The following is a 25,720-nucleotide window of genomic DNA, read 5'->3' as shown; positions in this document are numbered from 1 at the left end:
ATGAATATCTCTGCACAGGAGGCGATAACGAGGGTCACTCACCAATCTGCTGCTGCTGCGGACATCGCAATTCTTCCAATGGCTCTGCAGATCGCAATCTGTGAGCCACTCTTCAACCATGCAGCGAGGTTTGTCCTCCCACCTCCTGCCAGGAGTGGCTAGCCGATTGTGATCTGCGAAGCCATTGGAAGAATTGCAGTATCCGCGGCAGCGGCGGATCAGTGAGGGGATCATTCGGCCCCATGGGGCTGGACCCTCATTATCGCCACCTGTGTGGGGATATTGGTATTTGTATATTAATACCCCCATCTCTAGTGAGCAACCTTTAAGTTTCCGTAGGATTATATGGCAATTATTCTAGCAGTCGTAAACTAGAATTGAAGATTTCAGTAACCTGAAATCTTCAATTCCAGTTTATGTTCTCCAGAGTCACATCTGAAAATAGATGTAAGCATTTAGTTCAACACTCAGTTTTCTGCGTCTGAGGAGCCCTCTTATTCTTTCAGAGCCTGATGTCTTTGAATAGCTAGGTGTGTGCTTTGACTGCAGAAGACTGCCTATGGCTGTCTCTTGCACAATGTCCTGCTCTTTCACTGATTCCATGGGCAAGATAGGCTTCTTAGACATCTTGCCCTAGGGTGGGTCTCAGAATGTTATTTCTTAAATATCTGGTCTGGCATGTCTGTAAGTGTAATTATCTTTAGGAATGCTGGAGTCAGATGGCCATATGGGGAGTTTAAGCTCAGATTCCTTCCTCTGAAGACACAAATATTGACTATGGCTGCCTAGTACCAGTAATGACATGGTGGCACCGCGGTTAAACCGCAGAAGCCTCTGTGCTGCAAGGTCGGAAGACCAGCAGTCGTAAGATCAAGATAAAGAGCCTCGTGGCGCAGTGGTTAAAACACTGTACTGCAGCTAAAACTGTGCTCACGACCTGGGGTTCAAATCCCAGGTAGCCGGCTTAAGGTTGACTCAGCCTTCCATCCTTCCGAGGTCGGTAAAATGAGTACCCAGCTTGCTGGGGGGGGGGCAGTGTGTAGCCTGTATAATTAAATTGTAAACCGCCCGGAGAGTGCTTGTAGCGCTATGGGGCGGTATATAAGTCAAAAAAAAAAAATCCACACAACAGAGTGAGCTCCCATCGCTTGTCCCAGCTCCTGCCAACCTAGCAAATGCGAGTAGATCAATCGGTACCACCACGGTGGGAAGGCAATGACGTTCTGTATCTAGCTGCACTGGCCACGTGACCATGGAAAATGTCTATGGACAAACACTGGCTCTACGGCTTGGAGACGGGGATGAGCACCGCACCCTAGTCGGATTTGACTGAACTAAATGTCAAGGAGAACCTTTACCTTTACCTTACCAGTAGTGAAAAGATGATATCTTTAGACAAACCCTTGGTTGTTGGCTTAAGGAAGCCTTCCATAACTTGCTTTCCTCCATATATGTTACACTACAGCACTGGCTATTATCACCTATCATGGCCACACCATGTGGGTTAGTAAGTTCTGCTGATTTACTCCCAAGTTTGTGCTGTTCTGCTTCTTCATTTGAAACCCAATGTAACTGCTCACTGCAGTATATTTAGAGAATAGGACTATATCACTTGCTTTGTGGAGTCTCTAAATTTTTTTCTAGGATGGCTTATGCTTCCTATACGATCTCCTCACACATCTGTGTCTTGTATGATCTGTATCTGAGGATGGTGATATTTTTAATGATGTTTTGCCAATGCTGTCTTCTTAATTAGCTTTCAAGAAATCTCCAGTGCAGCAATAACTGATTTTGCACTGATACAATAGTTTTATAAGTCATTTTAGGGCAAAATGTTTGTTAAGTGGTTCCACTGAAATTTAGAAAACTTGCTTCCAAGCACCCCACTACTCTACAACAATATATCTATATGGCAGAAATAACAAGAGGATGATGCAGTGAGAGGGAGATTCCCAGTAACCACAAAAGTCTTGTAAAGAATTGTTGTTGATGAAGATTTACTGGCAGAATGAATGTCTCTAATATCAGACTTCTCAGTATGGTGTCTGTTAGGTGAGCAGCAAATTTGCTCGCCTGCCTTTGTACTTTCAATCATATAATAGAAATGCCCATGGACACAAATTATGTCTTTCCACACTCAGCCCAGAAGGATGAGAATAGACCAGGCTACGTCTGTACCAATGATAGTATTTGTGTGCTTATTAACTGAGACTGGTAGATCTAGTCATTGGAGAAAAATCCTTGTCTCTAAATTCAGTGATCCCTTTCAGGTACTGAAAATTGTACAAGGCTACATACCCTTGCACAGTCTATTGAAATAATAGGCTGTTTTTGTTTGAGCATGGGAGAGTGGGCTTTTTGACAGCTTCTGGTGCAGCCACCATGAGCTCAGGAAACTAGAGAGCATTGAGCACAGAGTCACATATAATCTATTTGAATCTAGCTCAGCCTTATTAAGGCCACAACTTGGAAGCAAATGCCTGTTAGACTGCCCTGTAAGCTGCTCAAGAGCATTGGAATTCTTTCATTAGAGCTCTGCTTTGCAAACAGCTTCTTTCTGGCTGACTCTACATTATTACAGGTGCTTGTTTGGACATATGGCAGCATGAGGAACCTCTCAGTGGTATGCATAGCTTCCTCTGGAATGTTACATGAGATTGATCCCATTGTTACCATTACATCAGTGAGCTTTGGCAGAGCATTCCTTAAGGGCCAGGCTATTTCCTTTCCATGCCCAGGATACAGTGATCATATCCCATTTTGTAAGTACCCACAGAGTATTGAAAAAGTCCACAATATTTTGGGGCCCAGTGTTGCTCGATACTTAATGAGTGGCCAAGTATTAGAAATATTTCCATGATCTGAAAGCTATAGTTCATCATCAGTTAGAGCTTCTCAATTATCATATTAAAATATTGATATTTCACATTGTGTCAAAGACCTGCAGATGAATGGAAGGCTAACATTCCATTTATTGTATAGAAGACTTGTGAAAGATAATGTCCTTGCAGTTAGTTCAGTAACCTGAGACGTTCTTGTTTGCCTTGGTTGTTTGCTGAATTTAAAATTCATCATACATCCTAATTTGTACATGATTTCTGGGAATCTCCGGAATATAATAGCCACCTAGAGTGGTCTTTTAGACCAGATGGGTGGGGTATAAATCAAATGAATGAATGAATGAATGAATGAATGAATGAATGAATGAATGAATGAATGAATGAATGAATGAATGAATATGTTGCAAACTTGCAAACATATTACATGAAAGTTATGTGCATGTATATTGTGTCAAAAATATGCAAACAGTACAGTTGGATGATTGTTATTTTATTTTATTATTTTATTGTATTTATATTCCCAGTATAAAATTTTTGTGCAGAATTTTTCCTGTTGAGAACAGATGAGAACCTGAACCTTATATTACATTAACCATGCTCAATGTCTTAAGAACATAAACACATAATTTTATCTATATAAAATGTTATGACACATGGCCTATGCTGTCCTCCGGTAACAGAATGTATGTCCTGAGAGTTTTGAGCTTATCGCCATGTCTGAAAATAAAAAGGTCTTGTTGGTTGATAGAAGTGAGATTGTTTTTTGTCAAACCCAAAGCTGAACCCCTCAGAAGCTGCTTTAAGTTCCTTGACATGTAAGATTCTGATTTCTGTCCATGCAGGATTGTATTGTGTGGGTTTTTCTTCCCTCCCTTGCACATTTTAATTTTAAATGACCGCACTGAATTTTCCTGAGGCTCCCTTGGGAAATTACTGCAGTGGCTAATAGACCTTGGATTCTAAGTGTTTCCTGATGTTGAGTTGAAACTTTCATTTGTTCAGTTTCATCCAGTTGCTGGCATCAAAGGCAACAGATTGCTCCTGCGATGCCAGCAGAAGGAATTTTGAATGTGATTAAGAGTGCCTACAATAAAGAAGTGTGTTGTTCAGAAACCAAAGCAAATGCCAAATAAATTTAAATGTTTATATTAGATATTCAAATATGTTCTGCGGTAAGCAGACAAAGCAGCCTGACCTCCAAGAAATGTATATATGTAAAACAAAAAAATTGCTGCTTAGCAGAACTGTACCATGGAATAATATTAGTTCTCCTCTTCTAGCTTGTACCTTTATAAACTCATACATACCTTCCTTGTCTACTCACAAAAGATTTATGTGGAAATCCTTCTAGCGGTTCATGGGTCTGAAATCTGCTGGGAGGGCACCAGCATTAGAATGTAAAGTTCTCTTTCCAGTCAAGGCCACACATGTGGCTAGACTTTTCAGCATTTTCTTCCATAAAAGACTTTGCTTTTCAGACGAGCATGTCATGACTTTTTAAAATTTACTTGTTTTAATCCATTGTACAATGCAGCAAATTAAGTATATGGCCGCAGAGTCGGAGGTTGGAAATTGAGTTTCTCATTATGCATCCCAGAAGAGGAGCTAGCCTTTGTACTTCTGGGCAAGCTGCACCATCTCAGGATACCCCCAGAAAAAAGGAATGTAAAACACATTTGAGTGTTCTGTACCTAGAAAACCCTTGAGAGGGCTTCCACAGGTCAGAACTGTCTTGATGGCGTGTTGTTATTGGAATACAATGGTGCGTCGCTTAACGAAGATAATCTGTTCCAGCGAAATCTCTGTAGAACGAAATCCTTGTTAAGTGAAATAAAAAAGCCCATTGAAACACATTGAAAACCCCTCAATGCGTTCCAATGGGCTGAAAACTCACTGTCCAGCGAAGATCCTCCATAGGGGCAGCCATTTTTACTGCCTGTAAAGTGAGGAATCCATCCTAGAAAACAGCAGGGGGCCATTTTGTACACCCGGTGGCCATTTTGAAACCCGATGATCAGCTGTTCTTAGATCGTCGCAATGTGAAAATCGGTTCCCGAGGCAGGGAACTGATCATCGTGAAGCGGATTTTTCCCATTTAAACCATCGTTTTGCGATCGCTTTTGCGATCACAAAAAACTAATCGTCAACCAATTTCCTCATTAAGTAAGGCAATCGTTAAGCGAGGCACCACTGTATAAAATGGAGCAATTTATACATTTGATAAAACAAATTAAAAAGGTGGCCCATGCCAATAGCGCTTCCTTGCAACTCTCACAGTTATCAAATTGTAACTCAGATTTCCTCGAATTGTAACCTAGATTTCCTTGAACTGACTTCAGATAACTCATCCTGATTACTTTGGAGTCAGAGATCCAGTCAAATGCTGGTGTTTTCTAGTAGCAGTTGTTTAAGCCTATCTTTAACCCGGGAGGAGAAATGCAGAACTGCTATAATCTCCATTGTATTCTTTTCAACAACAAAAGCAAAACATAAAACTAAATCCTCAACATTAAAAGTAAATGAATTTGATTAATGGGATTGGACAGTGTAAACAGGAAAGGAATGAAGCTCTCATCTGTATTGAGAAATAGCACTAAGTAACAGAATGTGTCCTGTATGTACTGCAATAGATCCATTTCTGTGAAATGTCATGTTAAATTTTCTTTTTAGCAGTGTTGTTAACACCAAAGCAAAATAAACTCTTCTAGTAGAGTTGTAGTCCATTTCCATTTCCTTTGCCAACTGTGACATTGTTTTCTAATATACATATATATTATAATGTTGTCCATAAAAATGTAAAATATTTTAGGAATCATCTGCTAGTTAATACTCTGCAAATCCTGTTATAGCACTGGCAGGTGCTGCCTAATCTCTTGTACACAGCTACACTATTTCACTTCTGTAACATTGCTGGCGGGTCTAATTCTCCTGACATAACAGGGAATTAGCAAGACAGATTCTGGGCCCAGACAGAACTGTATTAAATATGCTGAAATCTAAAGAGGAGCTTGCCTACATCTATAGCCTCCAGATACTTGGCTGTTCTTTATCTAGCTTACCTCTTTATTAAAGATGGGGGTATTCGTATATTTCCACCTGTGTGGGGATATTCGTTATTTCCACCTGTGTGGGGATATTTGTATTCGTTTACTGTCCACTCACAATTCCACTGCTGGCACTGGCTCAACAGCGGCTTCCTATTGCTGTTCTCTGCAATGGATTAGCCACTCTCCGATCTAGTAGAGACACTTGTCATCCCACCTCCTGCCAGGACTGGGTAATCGATTTCAGACAACAGCGCAATAGGAAAGCACCATGGAGCCGGTGGCAGTGGCGAAATTGTGAGTGGACATTCTGGCCCCATGGGGCCGGATCCTTGTCATTTCCACCTGTGTGGGGATATTCGTATATGAATACAAATACCCCCATCTCTAGTCTTTATTGTTTCTTCCCACCCAAGAAATTATTCTGGAATCATTGGCTGAGATCCTGTTGCTCAGCATAAGAAAACCAGATATTGTTTTTAGCCAGCAAATTAAGAATACCCCCAGTGATTCTTGGGGCTGGAAGAGGTCTATGCGTGGGGACTCTTTCTTTGCTGGCTAGAAACAGACTGAGTGTTTCGAATAAGATCTCAGCAACAAGATCTCAGCAATTGTTTCCAAAAAAGCAAGAGCTTGATACATAGAAGTTTTATGCGTTGGCATGGGCATGTAGCTAAACAACGTGTGTACAAGTGTACATTGTTTCTTCCTGGGAAGCAGGAGTGGATAATCATCCAGATACTTCTCTTAAAACTCTCATCAGCCCTGCTCAGCATGATGAGAGATCTAAGAGCTGAAATTCAGAAAGATGAGAAGGGCCATGCTTGACTCCCACACCCCAAGTCTGCTCTGTGCACTAGGAAGTGCAAATGAAAGTGTGACTGTGTAGAAGAAATTAGAATAGGCTTTGGTCAGAATAGGCTCTTCCAGTGTTACATGTCTGCAGGGACTGGACTGACCTCAATCAATTCAAAATTAGCACGCAGTTAAAATACAGAGATACATAGGAAGCCATGTGTGAATTGGTTGCTGAAATGCAAGGAATGATGCTACATTTCGGTCAGCCTAAGATTAATTGTATGTCCCCGTAGCTTATTAATCATATGTGTTTCTTAGCACACCAGTAAATTTGATTTTCTTCTAGAGGGAACAAAATTGCCCATCCCCGCTTTATCCTAGTAATGTTACATGTTTATGTTTTTCTGAAGGACGAGGAAAGTAAATGGGTAGGTGAGTACCTATATGTATTACAATAAACAAATTCAAGAATGATTTTCTTTTAAAACTCACCATGAATGTGCATGGTTCTCTAGCTTACAGTGCTCTGTATTGAAAGGTCCAAACAAACATTAAAGTAATAATTTTTTTTCTTTGACTCCATTTAAATGTTAGTCCCCCTTTTGTTTCTCATTTGCACAATCAAAGAGGGTCCATTCACCATGGAGAGGACTCGGAGGGGAGGGAGCACTTAATATTTCCTGGCTTTTACTTGTGTTTCTCCTTCACTTCATCCCTTCTTGCCACATCTGCAATCCTAAATATGTATCTAAATCAAGAAGCCTTTTTTGTGGTGATAACATACTTAAGACAGACTTGTTAATGAGATGTTCTCTATTACACCACCGATTTTCTCTTGAGCTGTGCCATGACCCTTCCACGTTCCTTCCCTCCGTGTGGTTTTTATCCCTGGTGATGCCACTGGAGTCGGAGGGTCTTCATGGTCAAAGTAAGGGAGAATTAACCACATTCTCCCATTTATTTGCTGCAGATCGCTCCCTTCTGACACCTCACCACAAGGAAAGAACAGCCACTGGACTAAAATTACTGTCAGCTATGAGGTAACATTTGGTTTAGCCCCAGGGTAGTAGCAAACAGGACATGAAAAAAAATAACACTTTCTTGATGAGATATCGCTCTAGGCATACATGGAAATTGGTACTGAAATACTGTACCAGTGGTATTCCATTGGAACAGAAATTGAATCGAAGGTTCATGTTATTGCGGGAGTAACATGAACCTTCAAAAGGAAGCTCCTATTTGCTTATTTAAAATGTTGCTTCGTCTTCTGTAGTTATCACACACCAACCAGATATTCTTGAAGGACAGCAGGCATGCATCCTTATATATTCCAAGTTCATTCTTACATTGCTTGTAGTGGACGTATCATCATGTCAGACAGCATGTCCTTCCTCCCCCATACCTTTTTTCTGAAGGGAGGAAATCATGTTGCAGAACCAAATCTTCGGTGCCTTTTAAAGCTGAGTAGAATTGTGCTATTTAAGCTAGAAAACTGTAGTTTGAGTGTCATTATGATGCAAATTTGGATGTTTATCACCACAGAGAAGAACTGAAATATTACCTGTAAATTCTCACCTTGAGAATGAAGAAATTTCATCTTTCTCAACAATGTGCAAAACAGTATTTCACTTTCAGGGCAAAAAAGAATACAGTAGCATTGGGTAGCTACCTTTACCTTCTGTTATTTTCTTTTAATGATGTAAATTGCCCTGGGTTCCTTTTAAGGAGAAAGCCAGGATAAAAATATTTTGAATAAAATAAGATAAAATTGAGGTTATTATCATTTAAATTTAGATCTAACTGTGCATAATGGGGAGCAGCTCACGACTGTGTTCTTTTTCTCTTTGACTATTGTAATACTAGTTTTTTTTTCCTGTAATTTCCCAAAAATGTTATTAATAGCTGAGCAACTTACAAATCTGAACCCAAATGTGACCTCCATAATTTTTAGGATAATTTTTTTCAAAAATGGATATTACCCCCACCCAATTCCTACTATTATGAAAATAACAACGAATCTCATCATGCTGAATTTTGAAATTTGCATAGGACTTCCATCAGGCAGTAAGAAATGAGAGCGATTGATGAATGCTTATTGTGAAAGAAATAGCTTTACCATGGTTTTTGGAAGTGCTGGTTAAGGGAGATATCATAAACTAAGCACTTGCAATACACAGGAAATGCAACTCCTGATTCTTATATACTTTGTTTTCCTTTACATAATATGAAATGCTAAACCAATGAATGGTGATTATTCTAGCATGACCATGACCTCAAAATTGAATTTGCATTCAGTTTGTGCCTGCTGGTGGCACTAAGCATTTTAGCACAAACAAGCGGGGGTTGAGTGCTCCAACAGGAAGTTCATAATAGTCCATGCTACCTGTTTTATTTAAAATAAAATTGATTTCCAATAAGATATGAGAAGTAAACAGCAATCTTTAGATAAGCAACAGTGTTCCAGATGTAAGAGGGAATTGATATACATGGGCATTTAATAAAGTGTAAGCAGACATCCATTAACTGGATAAGTAATTCTAAAGGTTATATGGGGTGGGGAGGTTGCCAGAGATTTTACTGTGTCTGTTATCCATCTAGGAGTAAGAAAGAAGAGAACTGCAGTATTATTTACGAAATAAGCAATATTTTATCATCTTAATTCTACCATTAAGTCTTATTGAATAGTGAGGAATTTATATATACAGTAGGACCCCCATATCTGCAGGATCAATATCCATGGTTTCACTTGTCCATGCTCTAAAAATGTTAAAAATATTAAAAGGGAAAAAAATCTAGAAATATATAGTTTCACAATGTATTTATCAAAACTGGCCGCTAAAGGAAGCGAGAGAATATGCTAGATATTCTTCTTGAGGAAGTATAGCTAAAATGGTCTTTGGCTCCTTCTTGTGGCCAGTTCTGGTAATACATGGTGAAAAAAGTATTGATTTTTTTTTACCATGCTATTAGTGTTCACTGTTATCTGCTGTTTTCAGCCTCTGCCAGGGAGGGGGGACTTGAAACCAATCCCTTAAGGATATCAGGGTTCTACTGGAAGGAGCCAAATAACTACATATTGCAACCATTTCTGTGGACTCTGAGCAACAGTTCATATTTTTATGATGAATTTACATGAAACCTGGTGGCTGCACTTCAGTCACAAGGAGCAATTGCACATAGAGGTATTCATTTGGAGCCTCTTGTTTGCACAAGCAACCGCTTTGCCGGACCCTTTTCAAGGTGATTCATTGGAAATATCAAAACATGTGTGCTTGTTAATGTTTATTGGTAAAATGGACATTTTCAAAACACATCTCTCTTTTTAAATACCCCCATGAAGGACTGGATTTCTTTGAAGGCAATCAGAGACTATGGATGGGGAATGAGCAGGATGAGAAGCAAAGATGTGCAGCCTTACCCCATTCTTTCTCTTTCTGTCTTGTGCTTGCTTGCTTGCTCACTCTTAGACTATTAGAGCCCAGAGTAGTGATGTACATGAATTAAGTCATCCCTGTCCAGAGTGAATCGTTTTCCCTCCCACACAGGTATGGTCCAGGCATGGGAAAGTGTTAGTGTATTCACGTCTGGTGGGCTTCCCATAGTTAACAAGCTGGTCACTGTATGAACCAAATGCTAGGCTAGCAAAGTCTTTGTTTGGTTTGTCCAGCATGGCTTTTCTTAAGTTTGTCTTTGTCTCTGTATCACTCTGTGTCGTAGCTCTTTCTGTTTCTTTCCTCTGCCAACCCCCCCCCCTTTATACACTTCTTCCTATCTGTTAAACTTTAGAGGCAAGTTTAAATTGCTCTAGCAAAATGTCTGGAATGAACTGTACCTTGTGCACACGGATAGTGATATCAACCTCTGGGTTTTTAGATCATTGATTTCTAGAGATTTTTTACTGATTTGAAATCATTGTGCCACTTTTTTTAAAAAAAGAATACACTTCTTTGCTTCTTTACATGCCAAAAATTCTGAAAGCGTTGCCCTCTCTCAAAAATCAATAATTTAACAATTTTGAATCGGAAGTGCACATGCGGTTATGAGGACATGTTTTAAGAACAGCCTGAACTTGCCTTCATTGTGCCCAAGGCAGTAAAATTGTAATCAACTTCAGCAATTCAATCTGTGTTCAAAAATATGCCGTTGTATGAGGTGACATCAGAACACAAGGATTCAGTCTCTTTATTGCCCAGGCAAAGTTTGCTATACAGCCTTCTGGATCAATGTACATGGCTCTGTCAGCAAATGCTATTTAATGTGACAAGGAGGAATTTACACTGCTAAGTGAAACAGCTGGCTGAGTTGCTTTGTTTGGATTTATGCTTTTATTTTTGGCTCCCTGGGAAGGAGAGCAGGTATCTTATATCACATAGGCTATGCCATTCCAATGTTTGTGTTAAGTGATTCAGAGAATTAATGGAAGCTAGACATGCATTTAGTATCGCAGACAAATGGGCTGTCAACATGGTGCAGAGGGTGTCTGTACAAGCTGTGATATAACTATTGATGTCTTCAAACAAGTCCAGATTGGCCAAGTATTCACATACAACAACAACAACAACAACAACAACAACAACAACAACGACGACGACGACGACGACGACAACAACAACAACAACAACAACAACAACAACAACAACAACAACATGGAGCAGCAGCAGCATCTTCAGCCTGGCCCTTTGGTTTGCTGACATACATCAGTAGTGCTGAGAAATAAGTGGAGTATAATAATTATATTACCATATATATTCAGGTATAAGCCAACCCGAATATAAGCCGAGGTACCCAATATTACCACAAAAAACTGGGAAAACGTATTGACTCAAGTATAAGCTGAGGGCTGAAAATGCAGCAGCTACTGGTAAATTTCAAAAATAAAAATAGGTACCAATAAAATTACATTAATTGAGGCATCAGTAGGTTAAGTGTTTTTGAAGATACTGCCCTTCTGAGCTGCAATACACACTTCACTGCCTGCAGAGGGAGGACTCATACCGGATGCTGTTCTTATCTACTGCTCTACTGCTGCATAACTAGATAGAGGGAGATTGAGAATGGAGGAAGAAGGTGGGAGAAAGAAGGTGGGTATATAGAATATGCAGAAGGAGGAGGATGGGAGTGTCCTGGAAGTGGAAATACAGTGTACTTAACCCGGCTCATCAGACCATCCACAGAGGCTCCATGTGACCATAGATGAGCGGAGGAGTCCAGAGAACACCTTCACTGCAGGGGAGAACATGTAATTTTGACACTGACTCGAGTATAAGCCGAGGGGATGCTCTTTCAACAGAAAAAAATGTACTGAAAAACTAGGCTTATGCTCGAGTAAATACAGTAATATTGGAAAAAAAATTGATGGCCTTATGGAGACACCAACCCAGTCCAGAATGTCATGCAAAACCAGTGTACGTAAGAGTTTGAGGTTTGTTTAAACAATGGGTTGACTACATGCTTATACTTGGCAGATCTCTGCCCACTGTAGGATAGGTGTGAACAGAGTATGGCTTATGGGCCACATACATGTCTCAGGGGATTTTGAAGCACCTCTAAAACCAACATTTTTCTCCTTAGGAGCCTTGGGGGAGGGATCCTCAAGACACCCCAACTGCCCCCCAAAAACAGAAACCAGAAATGTCTCTCGGGTCCTTTCTGTTTGTCTGGTGTTTTCTTCTGTGTTGTAAGCATGTATGTTAGACTGCAGTGCAAGGTGATTAATAGATGCCCAAGAAGATATTTCAGGGAGAAGTTTATCTCATCCTCCCATTGTTCTTTGGAACTTAAATTCACTCTCTTGTCTGATCTCCTAGGGTTTTTCTTCATTTCTTGATTAGCCGTTATTGTGACTATTGTAAGCAAAAATGATCTTATTCAAACAGGTATCAAGCTTCCCAATTTCGAAGAAAGAAAAAAACCCTGGTTTTTAAATTTATTTTTGTTTCTTCTGTTGCAGATTTTTTTTTAAAAAAAGGAAATTTATCTGGACAAGGGAGAATGGGAGGATACCACTCAATAGTTATACAGTGGTGCCTCGCTAGACAGTTACCCCGCATGACAGTTTTTTTGCTAGACATTGACTTTTTGCGATCGCTATAGCGATTCGCAAAACAGTGATTCCTATGGGGGAATTTTGCTGGACAATGTTTGGTCCCTGCGCCACAAACAGATTTTCGCTAGACAACGATTTTGACAGCTCCCTCCGCACCCGCACAATTGGTGTTTTTGGGACCTAAGCTTCGTAATTCAGCTATTTAAACAGCTGATTGGCAGTTTGCAAAGCGGCTTTCCTATGGCCGATCTTCGCTAGACAACGACGATTCTTCCCCCATTGGAATGCATTAAACAGGTTTCAATGCGTTCCAGTGGGGAAATGCTTTTTGCTAGACTATGATTTCGCTAAACAGCCATTTCAGTGGAACGGATTATCATCGTCTAGGCACCACTGTACCAAGATTTATTTTGCAATATAGACATTCTGGTCAGTGCAGCCACTAGCTGAACAGGAGGTTGCTGGCCCAGCAGAATTTAAACTGAGAGGCTTGCAGAGTCAAAGTGGCATCTATCATGTATAATGTGAAGACAGCCTCCAAGAAAATGTACCACTTAAAATGACAGCTGCCATGTTGACAAGCACATGAATGAATGACTGATACCAAGATCTTCAGTGTTCACAGCTTGAGTTGTGGGATTCAGTGCCACAGTGCAGCTGCTGCACTGTTCTGTGGATTTTTATGATTATCCCACTGTTCAGGGTTACAAAATCTACACAAGAATTAAATTGGTATATAATGGCCACTTAGAATTTCTTGGGGAAACTGTGGGGAATTTCTTCTAGCACCACGGGCTGCTTTGCAAGGTCATGGTAAGCTAAAGCCGTTTTTGAATACTGTAGCTCAGCCTTTTTCAACCTGGCATTTCTTTCATCTCCTGAAGGTAAGGCAAAATTCTGGGATTTCTTTTATGTGATAGAAAAGTGCACACCAGCACACCCTATAGCCTAAATCAAATTGCGAGTCAGTGCCATGATAAGTCCCATGGGTGTCGTCTAGATGGGATTACCAATTTAGGCCAATAGGTTTAAATAAAGCAGAAATAAACGTAACTATGAAATCCTATTTTTGGGTTCTAGTTTTTGGAATCCTTAGCATAGCCAGTGGTTACATTGCCTGGGAATTCTGAAATATCCAGTCACATAAAAGTAACATTTCCAACTCTGTTAAGTTTGATAGCCATACCTCCTATATGGTATGTCTTTGCTTAAGGATAGCCCAATCCAAGGCTCCGAAGGAGTGATTTTTAAGGCACATCAAGATATTTTGACGTGTGCTGTGATTTTCTGCATCAAGATGGGCACAGGGTTGGACCCGGGCTAACTCGGATCTAGAGCAGAGACACTGAAATCAGTGGGATGAGTAAGTAAATTACTAACGTCCCATTGATCCTAATGTGCTTACGTAAAAGAGCTGGCCTTTTAGAAATCTGGACTGACTGAGGGGGGCTGTTAAAATGTTTCAAGCAAAGCGATAGGCATCTTTGTAAATTGAATTGAACATTGACAACAGAAAGGCTTTTGGCTGTCTGTCTGTTGCACAATTGATGTGCAACATCTCTGAAATGATCTTGCTATGTGTGCACTATGAAAATGTCAGACTATGTTACGTGAAGCAGAAGATGCAGATACATCTTGTCCCTTGCCGGTCATTTACTGTAATAGCTGTCCTGTTTATTGAAAAAGGAAGAGGAAAAAAGTTTGCCTTTCCTGTCCAGCAACCAAAACTCCGTATCCTCTGTCCGTTCGGTGTTTGAGAGCATTTGAAGCATTCAGGCTGATAGATTATCATTGTGGGAGAGAGTTTAATTGAAGCATGCCTGAAATGAACCAGTTTCATTGCCCTGAAGTTGAGCCTTATGTGCAGCTCTACATGTAAAATCCTCAACATTGCTGCTTGTTAATTGCCTGCCTCCTTACGTAAGTAGCATTTATTGCTGTTTCATTTCTATTGCTTTCACAGTTCAAGCATACAATGACTTTCTACCTCCCAGTCTCCTTTTTTCTGTATTTTCTTTTCCTGCATGATATTTTATTATTATCTGAAGTCCTTCTACTTGTACTTAAATGGTGCCACTCATTGTGTTCAGAATATTGATGGTGTTCTGTATGGCCTTTAATTATTGTATCTCCAGTCTAAACTGATAGTGATTGGAATGGGTTAACAAATGTGTACCTGCTGCTTGAAGGCTGCAGTACCAAATGATGACTCTTGTGTGTGAATGAATCCTCACAGATCAAACACAACAGATGGAACATTTATACCAACCACTATCTTACCAGATGAATCTGTTCACACTTTGATGTGCTAGGAATCAGATGACAAGGAATCAGGTGGTATACATGTCTGGACCAGGCTGTTGTACAACATGATGGCAGTCTGAATTGCTGGTCTCTGGCAACCTGTACTCTGCTTGTCAGACATGTGCCTCTTTCTGTTAATTTCTACCTTGGTGTCTCTGGAGGCAGTGCTATTGCTGCCACTGTGATATGGATTCATAGCTACATGGAATCTTATTGACTCCACTGTCTATACCTCCTTTCTAAAGCTTGTCAATAGATTTTGAGTTTGTTGGGATCCAGATTAATATTTCACCATCACCCTAAATCGCTCAAGAGGGCAAGGACGATTAGTGGCATGAACACACATACACCACAACTCTCACGCTTCTACTAGATACAGGGATCCTTGTCTGAATAGAACTCTGCTTTCTACTTCATCTCAGTTACTTATTTCCCAAAAATTTCAATATGAATTGAGTGATGCAGCACTCTAACAATGGAAATGAAGTTGTAGATATTGGCAGGGAGGTGTCTCAAAATGATCATGAGGTGAGAACAGAGAAATCTCTGTCTCAGCCACTGCTTCGGTAAAGAATTAGATCTCAGTTTCCCTTGGTATTTCAAGATAGCTTTGCTTTGCCAGGATGGTGACATACTGCAGTCAGATTCAGTGATGATGCTGGGAAGAATTCATTATATAGCAAAGTTATATACAATATAATGTAATATGATAATGAAATGTTTTATTAAAGTGCAACTTGGACTTCTGACATAAGAATGTAAAACAATTTGTGCCTATATAGTTCCGTGTCTTGTTCCCAACCAAATGCCTATGGGAAATCCACAAGTGGGAGTAATAGTATCCTTGTCCTCATGTTCTACAGAAGTTTATATTAAAAGGCCTAGTGTCTCTGATACTACAGGTAATGCATATTTGTTTAAACTTTTTTGTACTGCTTCTTATACTACAAAGCTTGGGAGATGAAAGAAAGGAACATAAGAAGAGCCCTGCTGGATCAGGCCAAGGGCCCATCTAGTCCATCTCCCTGTATCTCATGGTGGCCCCACCAGATGCCTCTGGGAGCACATGAAACAACTAGATAATTGTCTCCTGATACCCCTTCCCTGCATCTGACAAAAAAAGAAGGCATACTTAAAATACGGAACATAAAGATTATAAGAGAAAACATTACAATAATAAAACACAACTATGATCCTCTTTCTTCCATTCCCACTGGAGGTTGTATGTCAACATGACTATTTTGAATTTAAATGTGGCCACTCTAAACCTTGATGCTGTGCTGTTGCTAAATCAGCCTCCAAAGTTCTTCAACCATTAAGTTCTTCTGCTTCTTGAAAGTCATGTCTCATTTATTTCACCTTGAGTGGTCAGCCGTACCAACCCATATTTTTGTGTCTCGTTACATGATAAATGTGTCCGTTCTACCTCTTTGCCATATCCCGAACAAGTTGAAATCAAATACAGATTTCTGGCATGAAATAGTGCCTGGGTATATAAATATCTTCTAAGGAAAGATCAACCATGTTCAGGGAGATGACGTCCCATGGGAAGGAATCAAAGTGTCCCCTACCTCTTAACAGGTGACAGTCTAGGTAGTTTCCACTGGTCTCTTACTGGAAATACTATCCTTGTGTTTCCTATGGTTCTGCCCTTTTCTCAGTCCTTCTCGGTGGTTGCACCCAGTTTATGGAATTCACCAGTAAGGCAGATCAGATTGCTTCCCCTTCCTTTTGCCCTTCTCTCTGCAGACAAGATCTTTTTTCAATTAGGAAGGCTTTTTACAACATATGGCTCTTGAGGGAATATTTTAATAGATCAATACTGTACATTTTAAAATACAGATTATAGTGTTTTTAACTTGATAATATTTTTGTATTAGTAAATTAATTTAATCAGCTCAAGTACTCTTAATTATTTATTTGTGTTTCATTGTTAACTTTCTGTTGCTTTTATTTGTTTGTTTTGTCTCCGTCTGTTTCAGTCTCATTGTGAGAAACGTGGGGTTCTAAAATATTTTTAAATGGCTTAATATTTTTCCTTATAGTAGCTTTAATATTGTATATTGTATATGTGGATATTAAGCTATTAAATGAGTAATGAAATGTTTCAACCTAATAAGAAAGAAGTCCAGTTGCCATGACTCAACTTCCAGATAACCTCACCTGGATGAATGAGAATCTTCTCAGATATGTGGATATTAATGTTAATAAATTCCAAATAGGCTTCTTATGTGTGGATGGAACACAGATAATAATAAAGCAAAATAATGGGTTTTAAATAGACATTGTTTCAGTGGTATGCCAGAATCTTTGCTCTCCGTATGATAAAAGTGAATACTAATTGTCTTAATGTAAAGAAAACATTTTGCTTCCACAAAAATATTAGCCTATACAAAAGTAAGTTGGACGGCTTGTCACTTTATGTGCCCGTGACATAGCCAAACTTTCAAATAGCTTATGACTAAGTATGCTATACAACACTATTTAGGAATATCAAGTATGTTATAGGACAGGAAGATCCACAGTGGAGGAATGCCCATCTGTTCTCTCTGCTGATTCTTATAATTCCATTAAAGATAAATAAAGGATCACATTTGAATGTGAAGACCCCACAATTTGTTTTAAGGCGTATGAGCGTTCTGTAAATATCATGCCAATCTTATGCATTCCACATCTATGTATTTATTTTGCATTATGTAGCCTTCCGTGAAAAACAGATGGGTGATAAGACATACTAAAATTCAGATGGTATGATTTACAAAGGTTTTACCCTGAGGCAGGGAGCAAGAATACGAATACTTGTATTGTATGAAGAACTGCACTGAGGTCTGTTTTATGTCAAAACCAGATTTACACACACACACACACACACACACACACACAGATACACAGACACAGACACACACACACACACACACACACAGAGGAACAGCTTGTTCTCATGCCCTCTGTTTTTAATGTGGCTGCCAGCAATGTGGGTGAATCCATGTACGTCCCCATATTGATTGCAGTCAAGATGCTGTCATCTCCAGTCACTCAGTGCAATGCAAACAAGGTGTTCTCTGGCTATTCCAGGAGGGTGCAAACAGCCTTTACAAATAGTCCACCATAGTGGCAACCCAACAGCCCTACTCAAATGCAGCAAATGAGGACATAGCCATGTACACGCAAATGCCAGGTTCCAACCAAGAGTTAAACATTCTTAGAACCGCTTCATTTCCATTAGAGAGATTTGACACTCACTTCTTGAAACTGTTCTACTGAAATAAAATATGGTTGTTGAACTTTTTCTGGATTGTGTATAAAAACAGCGCTATTTGAATGTATACAATATTGCTATTGGCATCTATCATGTATCTGTTTTAAAGTTTGGAATATTTTGGCATTGAAAAACAGCATCTTTGAGTGTATTGTTGACTACCAGAGAAGTATGTCCCCCCCCTTTTCAATACCTGTTATTTTACATTGTCCTAGAAGTTACTTCTATTTTCCATATTTTTACTACACAAAGAAACTTAAGGGAACTTACAGTATTTTTCAACATTGTCAAAATCATGGGGAACCATAGCCTATGAAATAAAGCATTTTTCTAGTTACCTTATTGTCAGAGTTGTCTTCTTAGCAGCATCCCTTCAGTCAAAACCTGAAATTAGGGGTGGCTCCTTGTGAGATCACAAGGTTGGCGCAGGGCAGGTAAAGGTTAGGAGAGTCGCTGGAACAGCTTCAGGGCCAAATCCTACTGGAAATGGTCATCAGGGCAATTAGAGTAAATTGACCTGAAATCCACGTGAAAGCCAATGTGTAGCATCCAGGAGCTGTGGTAGGAAAGCCCTTTTGTTTGTTTGTTTGTTTGTTTGTTTGTTTGTTGTGGCAAAAGGCACTAGGCACGTAGCAGAAGGCACTAATAGTTGATGCCGTTCCTACTAGGTCCTGCATCCAACAGACATTACCTGTAGCGCAAATGACATATGAGGATGCTTTTTTCCCTGTGGGTCTATAATGGTACTGGGACTTGTAATATGCTCCTTGCCAGTCCATTGGGAATTCCACCACCACCACAATTCCTTACTGCTGTCAGGAGACGAAGGCTCATAAGTCGTGACACCAGCAGCCCACTCCATCTTGCAATGTGCACAAGTACATACACTCACTTATGCTTTCCCCAATCCCTTCCCCTCAGTTTTGGCTTTTTGCCATGCCAGTACCGCTTAAGTGCAAAATGTGTACAGACAGTGAGCCTTGGTGCCAGTGGGAGCAGCTGGAGGCACATTGCTGTTGTTACATGTCATCAGGTTGCTTCCAGCTGTTACGTGTCATCAGGTTGCTTCCAGCTTATGGCAGAATTATTGAGCTCCAAAGTGTGCTCTTATCAATTTAGATGGGTTCCCAGACTTTTAAAACCACCCCAGGAGCAAATAGATAAATAAATAAATAAATGCAAGCAAAATTAATTTTATCACTATTAAATTGTTATAATATTATTATTAAATTATATTTATTTATATTTATATGTAATCATAAAGAACCAAATTTTATTCGCATCCATCACCAGTTGCTCTGAAATTCAGCTCCTTAACCAGAGAATTAGAAGAGCATAATTATTCAAAGAGTATTTTACTTTTGCTGCACATGGGAAGGATGAAAACAGCATTTTTCTTAACAGAAACTTTGGATGTGTTTGCACGCATTTCGATTTAAAAGTGGTAATGAGGAAAACAAGATACTACCTATGACTATGATTCATAGAATCATAGTCATAGGGTTGGAAGGGACTTTGGAGGTCTTCTAGTCCAACCCCCTGCCCAAGGCAGGAGACTTCATACCATCCCGGACCTCATACCATCCCATCTCCTCACAATGGATGTTGTAGTTGCTGTCTCTCAATGATGGTTTAGAATAGCAGTCTTAAAATGGATCTCCTGTTTCCTAATGAGAAAACCTGCGATAATCTTATGGTGCTCTGGTGATTGAAGAAAGCAGCAAAACACACAACTTTTTAAAGTTTGTATTCCTAGATTTAGGGAAAGGGTTACAGTATATTGAAGAGTATCATGCATGTGCTGTTACATCTGTTCAGTTGTTCTAACATTATCAGAAGATTTGTTCTAAATGCTGAACAGCTATTAAAGAACTGCATTATTAATTCAGGGAAAAAAATGCAAATACCAGACTAGCTTTGAGGTCAAATACTAATCCTTAAGTCTGGTCCTGTCGTAAACCACTGTGATCAAATTTCTTAGGTCTTTGGATTTCAAAGTAATCTTTCTGTAGTCTGCCTGTAAAATGGAAATGGTTTTAATATTTTCCCCCTCTGTTTATGATGTGCTAACATTGTATTGGGTGATTTAACAAGTGCAAGTCAACCCTGAACAATTCAGGGCTTGGTGTTTTAATCATAGTAGTTTGATTGCACGTTCTTCCTTTCTCTGTTTGTTCCGGCTGCTTGTGATGTACTGTATGTGAAGCTGCAAATGTCTCTTTTGTGCCCCTGATAAAGTTATTAGAGATGCTACAGAGAATACAAAAGTGCTATCTAAGCAGGCTGAGTTTTCTTTATTTTTAGCAGATCTCTCTCTCCCAGATGAACCTAAGAGTTTTAAACATCTATTTTGACAGCAAGATGCTACTTGTGAAATTTTAGGCATGACAGCATATGGGCCACATATAGATTTCTTTTGTATTTGTCAGAGCTTGCTTATCATAAAAAAGTAAGGAATGTGCTTTATCTGACTGTTTTCCTCACCATATTATAACATGCTCACCACTGGGCACATTTTGTCAAATGTGTCTAAAAATCATCGTTTGTCTTGTTCTAGCAGGAAAGGATACAGAATTGCAACATACTTCTCCTCAGGATGACGAGGAACTTCCTGGCAGCCAACAGAGTTCTGCCATTGATGGAAGTGGTGTTTTACACAAAGCTGCCCATTTCGCAAAATGTTACTACCCCTGCTTTCAAAAAAGAAAAAAAGAAAAAAAAGTTGTGCAATTTGCACAGTAGCCCAGAAATGGGATAAAGCTTTGTCATGCTCTTGGCTGGAGGTGAGAAATCTTGCAGAGCTTTAAAATTCCTCTTCAAGATGTCTCATTTTAAGACAGCTTTAACTCAAAGAATGAGAAATTCAGCAAGTGTTCTTTCCATAGTTAGAGGAGACAACGCAGCAGTTATCCTAGTTGTCTTACTCATTACTGCAGCAGATGGAAAATGCTAGGCAGGAGCATTCCATTTGTTTTCCAGGTATTTGAAGTAATAAACCACAAAGCCCACTGCTTTAAATACTTGAATGCCAAGGTATATACTGTATGGCAGATAATGTGAGTATTAATAATTTCTCTCATAAATTACAATTACAATTAAAAGGGTAGAAAACACATTAACATATCAGCCAGGATCCTATTTGTTGTACCCGCTGGTATAACTTTCAGTAGAGAATTCCTACCAGATGACACTCATTTTTTTCAACACACAAGAGTCGCGTAACTTGGCATGCAACCAGAAAAACCAGTGTCAACGTCTTAACTGGCAGCCGTTTGCTGTTGAAAGTTATGCTAATCGATTTATGCCAGTGTCTTCATGTAATAAATAAACAGTTAACTGTTGGTTGGTTTCTTTGTTTACTGTTGGTGAGCTGTTTGGGGTTCTGTTTTTCTGAATTTTGAGGAGCATACCCACCTCCCCTTAGCTACAGGGCCAATGAAGACTTTTGACATAAGAGTGGAAGTGTTCTGTATAAGTTGAATGTAAGAGCTCTCCTCTAAAGGCCCTTGGGCTCTGTTTTGCTGTGTTCAAGATAAAATATTTAATAAGTATCTGTAGGCAGAAAAGCAAGCTTTCATCTCCAAACCCAATAAATAATATTGCATCTATTTTCCAACCAATGCAGAAATCAGATCATGAAGGGATAACTACATTCAGATCATTTCCCCACCGTGCAGATTTCCCCTCTCCTTCTCTCAGAATGTATTTTCTGTCATAAAAAAAGTTGTACTAGATGTGCAGTTTGATTGTATCAACTGAGAGGTAAGCTGGTAAAATGGATTTAACTGTTTTATGCATGCCAAATTGTGTAGAGTGCAAAGATGTAATCTCATTTAAAAAGAGAAATTGAAATTGACTTCGATAAAAGAAGGACATTTAAGGATATCTTTATTAGTTTGTAAAGAGCAATTTTATTGAAGTTGTCTAATTATTACATTTAATTAGAATTCAAGAAGTAGTTTTATAGATGGGATAATTTATTATGAAGTTAATTGTTTGGAATTTGATACTTTATGTAACTTCGTGTTTCATTACTCCAGTTCAATTTAACGACAATGCCAATATCAAAAAAAGTTCACACACTATTATAAGCAGTTGCAAATCTCAGAGATAACACCATCAGAGCTACAAAAACCATCAGTATTAGGAACAGCATATGTACTGCACTGATATTTAACAGATACTTAGGTTTTTGACTAAAACTTGTATATGTTATTTAATACCTGTTAATGTTTTTATAATTTTGATTGACTGTATCTGGTTTATAATAATAATAATAATAATAATAATAATAATAATAATAATAATAATAATAATAATAATAATAATAATAATAATAATAATAATAATAATAATAATAATAATAATAATAATAATAATACACCTTTAGAAATCAACCATGTTTTTATCTCTGTTTTTTAAGTCATCGCAAAAGCTGACACGTACACTCTCATAAGCCAAAACGTAACCTCTGGTAACGTGATGTGGCTTCTTTTGAGGGTTGAGTAGTTAAATATCTTTAAGAGGACATATTTTGATAACAAGGAAGGCATGTGCCAATTAGGGCAAATCAATCTCATGGTTTAAGTTTTCAAATGGATCACCAACATATTTATACCAGCCAATTTTCTCTTTCTTTGAAGGATTCGTGAAATAGGTTGTAAAGTGCTACACAAAAATATAAGGGCTTGAGAAATGATTCCTGAGCAAAGAAAACAGACACAAAATGCCAGCAGATTGCTGTGTGAACCCTTCTTGAGTGGGCCTATTGTATATGGGAAGAAGAATCTCTAGTCTAGGCTGGATTCAGTAGTACATTGAAATTATGAATCTGTGTTTTCAGGGGGAGTGTAATCCCACCCAGCACAATTTGGATTCCTGGTCCATTGTCTGACCAGGAGCATCTCTGTCTTGTCTGGATTAAGCTTCAACTTGCACACCCTCATCTAGTCATTACTGATGCCAGAGAGAGATTTAGAATGCAGATAATTTCAGTGCATTTGGATGGAAAGGAGAAGGAAAGCTGGGTATCATGCTAGTGACATCAAACTGTAAAACTCCAAGCAACCTCTTCCAGCAGTTCCATATTCTCATATAGACAGAACCAGGAGTTAGGTTTAATCTTATGTAAGTTTATCTGGTAACTTTGTTTTAGTTGCAGTAGCTAAAATAACGAACCATTGTAAAATAACGTATTTTCCAAACTGTGCATAATTATATAAACCTGTATTGCAGACCAAGAGGATACCAGGAAAAAAATGAGATAAATAAATCCCACAACCAGAAATGGAGAAATATGGGATGTATGGTGGAATAAACTCAGAGAATATCTGGACAGTCACTTGAAGATGGTTGGGGTTTTTGTTTATTTGTTTGTTTGGTTGGTTGGTTTTGTTTTCCCATCTTTGTTTGGGGCCTAACTTCAAAACCATTGTTTCCAGGTAAAGAAAATGGCCTTTTTTGAGACCATCTCAAAATAGTTGTTGGGAGATCATATGTGGTTCGTGGCCATGCCTAATAAAAAATTAGCTTTTACCTGCCTTGGTAGCTGTAGCTTTTCTTTATTTGCATTATATTTTGGCCTCCGAACATTTCTATGGGCAGCAAGTACTGTTCTATTTCAGCTGGTATTTACTTTTATGATTATTATGATTTATTAATAGTATTATTAGTGTTACTAACACATTGCTGCTCTTTTTTCCATTTGGATTGCTGTTTGAGACAATGTAGTGATCTTGTTTCTCTTCTACTTTCACCGTTGTTGAATGTGTTGAATATTATTTTGATTAAAAAGTTTAAAAAATCAACAAACAAAGTAAATGCAGGATGAGAAATGAAAATGGCACTTGATGTCAAAGTGATAAAATCAGAATGAGAATTTCACACGTATTTTCCATTTTCCAATCCTGAAGCTGTTTGATAGACATGAAAGCACAGAAAAATAAACAAGGAATAAATCAGTTGCATTGGTAGTAACATTGGTTTTGTACAATGACCAGTGTTAGTTAGGGTTCCAGGAACTGCTAGCTCTGTTGTTGCAATTGCTGCATTGATTTCCTGTAGTCATCAAGTGGGGTGCCCTAATGATTAGGAGAGGAGGAAGATAGTTAGTTTGCAGCTTTCCTTTAGCTAGTGAATCAAGATAATCCGGCACCGTGCTGTGAAACAAAGACAATGGGATATGAGTAATGTTTGTATTGTAGAGTGTGGTGAATTTTAGTACAAACTCATTAGCGGCACATTTGCTACACCATAATTTTGTTTCTCTATGAATAATTGCTTTTTTACCCACCTCTTAAATCTTAATGTTGAGGTGTTTATCTCCTAGTAGTGCATAGTTTTAATAAATAAAGAAGTAAACATCCTGATGGGAAATTATCTGTTTGTTGGCTGCAAAAGCATGCTCAGTGCTTCTACAAATAAGTATGTGTGCTGTGTTCATGAAACTGAAGTCACTTCTAAAAGAATACAGGATGATAAGACCGTAATTGTTATACAAGAAGGGAGTTATATTGTCTATGAATCCTCAGAATGTAATACAGTGATGCCCCGCTTAACGATTACCCCATTTAATGATGAAATCGCTTCACGATTCCTAAGCTCTGGTCTACCATTGGAAGGACAAACTGACCATCCTTGACATAAATTGGACTGGGCTAGATATGGCCTGCTTCATCATGGAAGAACAAAATTACTTGATCCAAAATGTACAGGGAGTCATTAGATAGCTTTATAGATTCCTTCCAACTCCATTATTTTGTGATTCATTGATTTTATGATGGGATTTGAATGTTCGTCAATTGATAAATACCGATGTGTGTATACATATGTATAACATATAAAAGGCTCTTTCCACCTTTCTCTGTTTCAGTTTGTGGGGACATCCATGGACAATTCTTTGACTTGATGAAGCTCTTTGAAGTGGGAGGTTCTCCTGCCAACACTCGGTACCTTTTTCTAGGGGACTATGTTGACAGAGGGTACTTCAGTATTGAAGTAAGTCTGCTTTCTCACTTTCGCTGTGAAATGAATTTACAGAACAAATGTACAATTCTTGTAAATACATGAATGTGTATTTGAATATTCTCCCTGTAGCATGCATTAGAGAAGATTTTGTTGTTGTTTAGTCATTAAGTCATCTCTGACTCTTCGTGACCCCATGGACCAGAGCATGCCAGGCCCTCCTGTCTTCCACTGCCTCCCAGAGTTGGGTCAAATTCATGTTGGTCGTTTCAATAACACTGTCCAACCGTCTTGTCTTCTGTCATCCCCTTCTACTCTTGCCTTCACACTTTCTCAACATCAGGGTCTTTTCCAAGGAGTCTTCTCTTCTCATGAGCTGGCCAAAGTATTGGAGCCTCAGCTTCAGGATCTGTCCTTCCAGTGAGCACTCAGGGTTGATTTCTTTCAAAATGGATAGGTTTGTTCT

At 38.9% G+C, this 25,720-nt stretch overlaps 1 protein-coding gene across 2 annotated transcripts in view; it reads left to right on the top strand.

Moving 5' to 3' along the window:
- Nucleotides 1-25,720, top strand: part of PPP3CA (protein phosphatase 3 catalytic subunit alpha) — a 218,321-nt gene that overhangs the window by 105,299 nt on the left and 87,302 nt on the right. For both annotated transcript variants that reach the window (XM_020805420.3, XM_020805421.3), the window contains exon 3: nucleotides 25,163-25,287. In XM_020805420.3, the coding sequence (XP_020661079.1) occupies nucleotides 25,163-25,287 (125 nt within the window). The remainder of the gene's footprint in view (nucleotides 1-25,162; nucleotides 25,288-25,720) is intronic.

Source organism: Pogona vitticeps, chromosome 5 (assembly GCF_051106095.1).
Source record: "Pogona vitticeps strain Pit_001003342236 chromosome 5, PviZW2.1, whole genome shotgun sequence".
NCBI classification, from domain to species: domain Eukaryota; kingdom Metazoa; phylum Chordata; class Lepidosauria; order Squamata; family Agamidae; genus Pogona; species Pogona vitticeps.
Note: the sequence above shows the minus strand (reverse complement) of the source record. Positions and strands in the feature narration are given on the sequence as shown.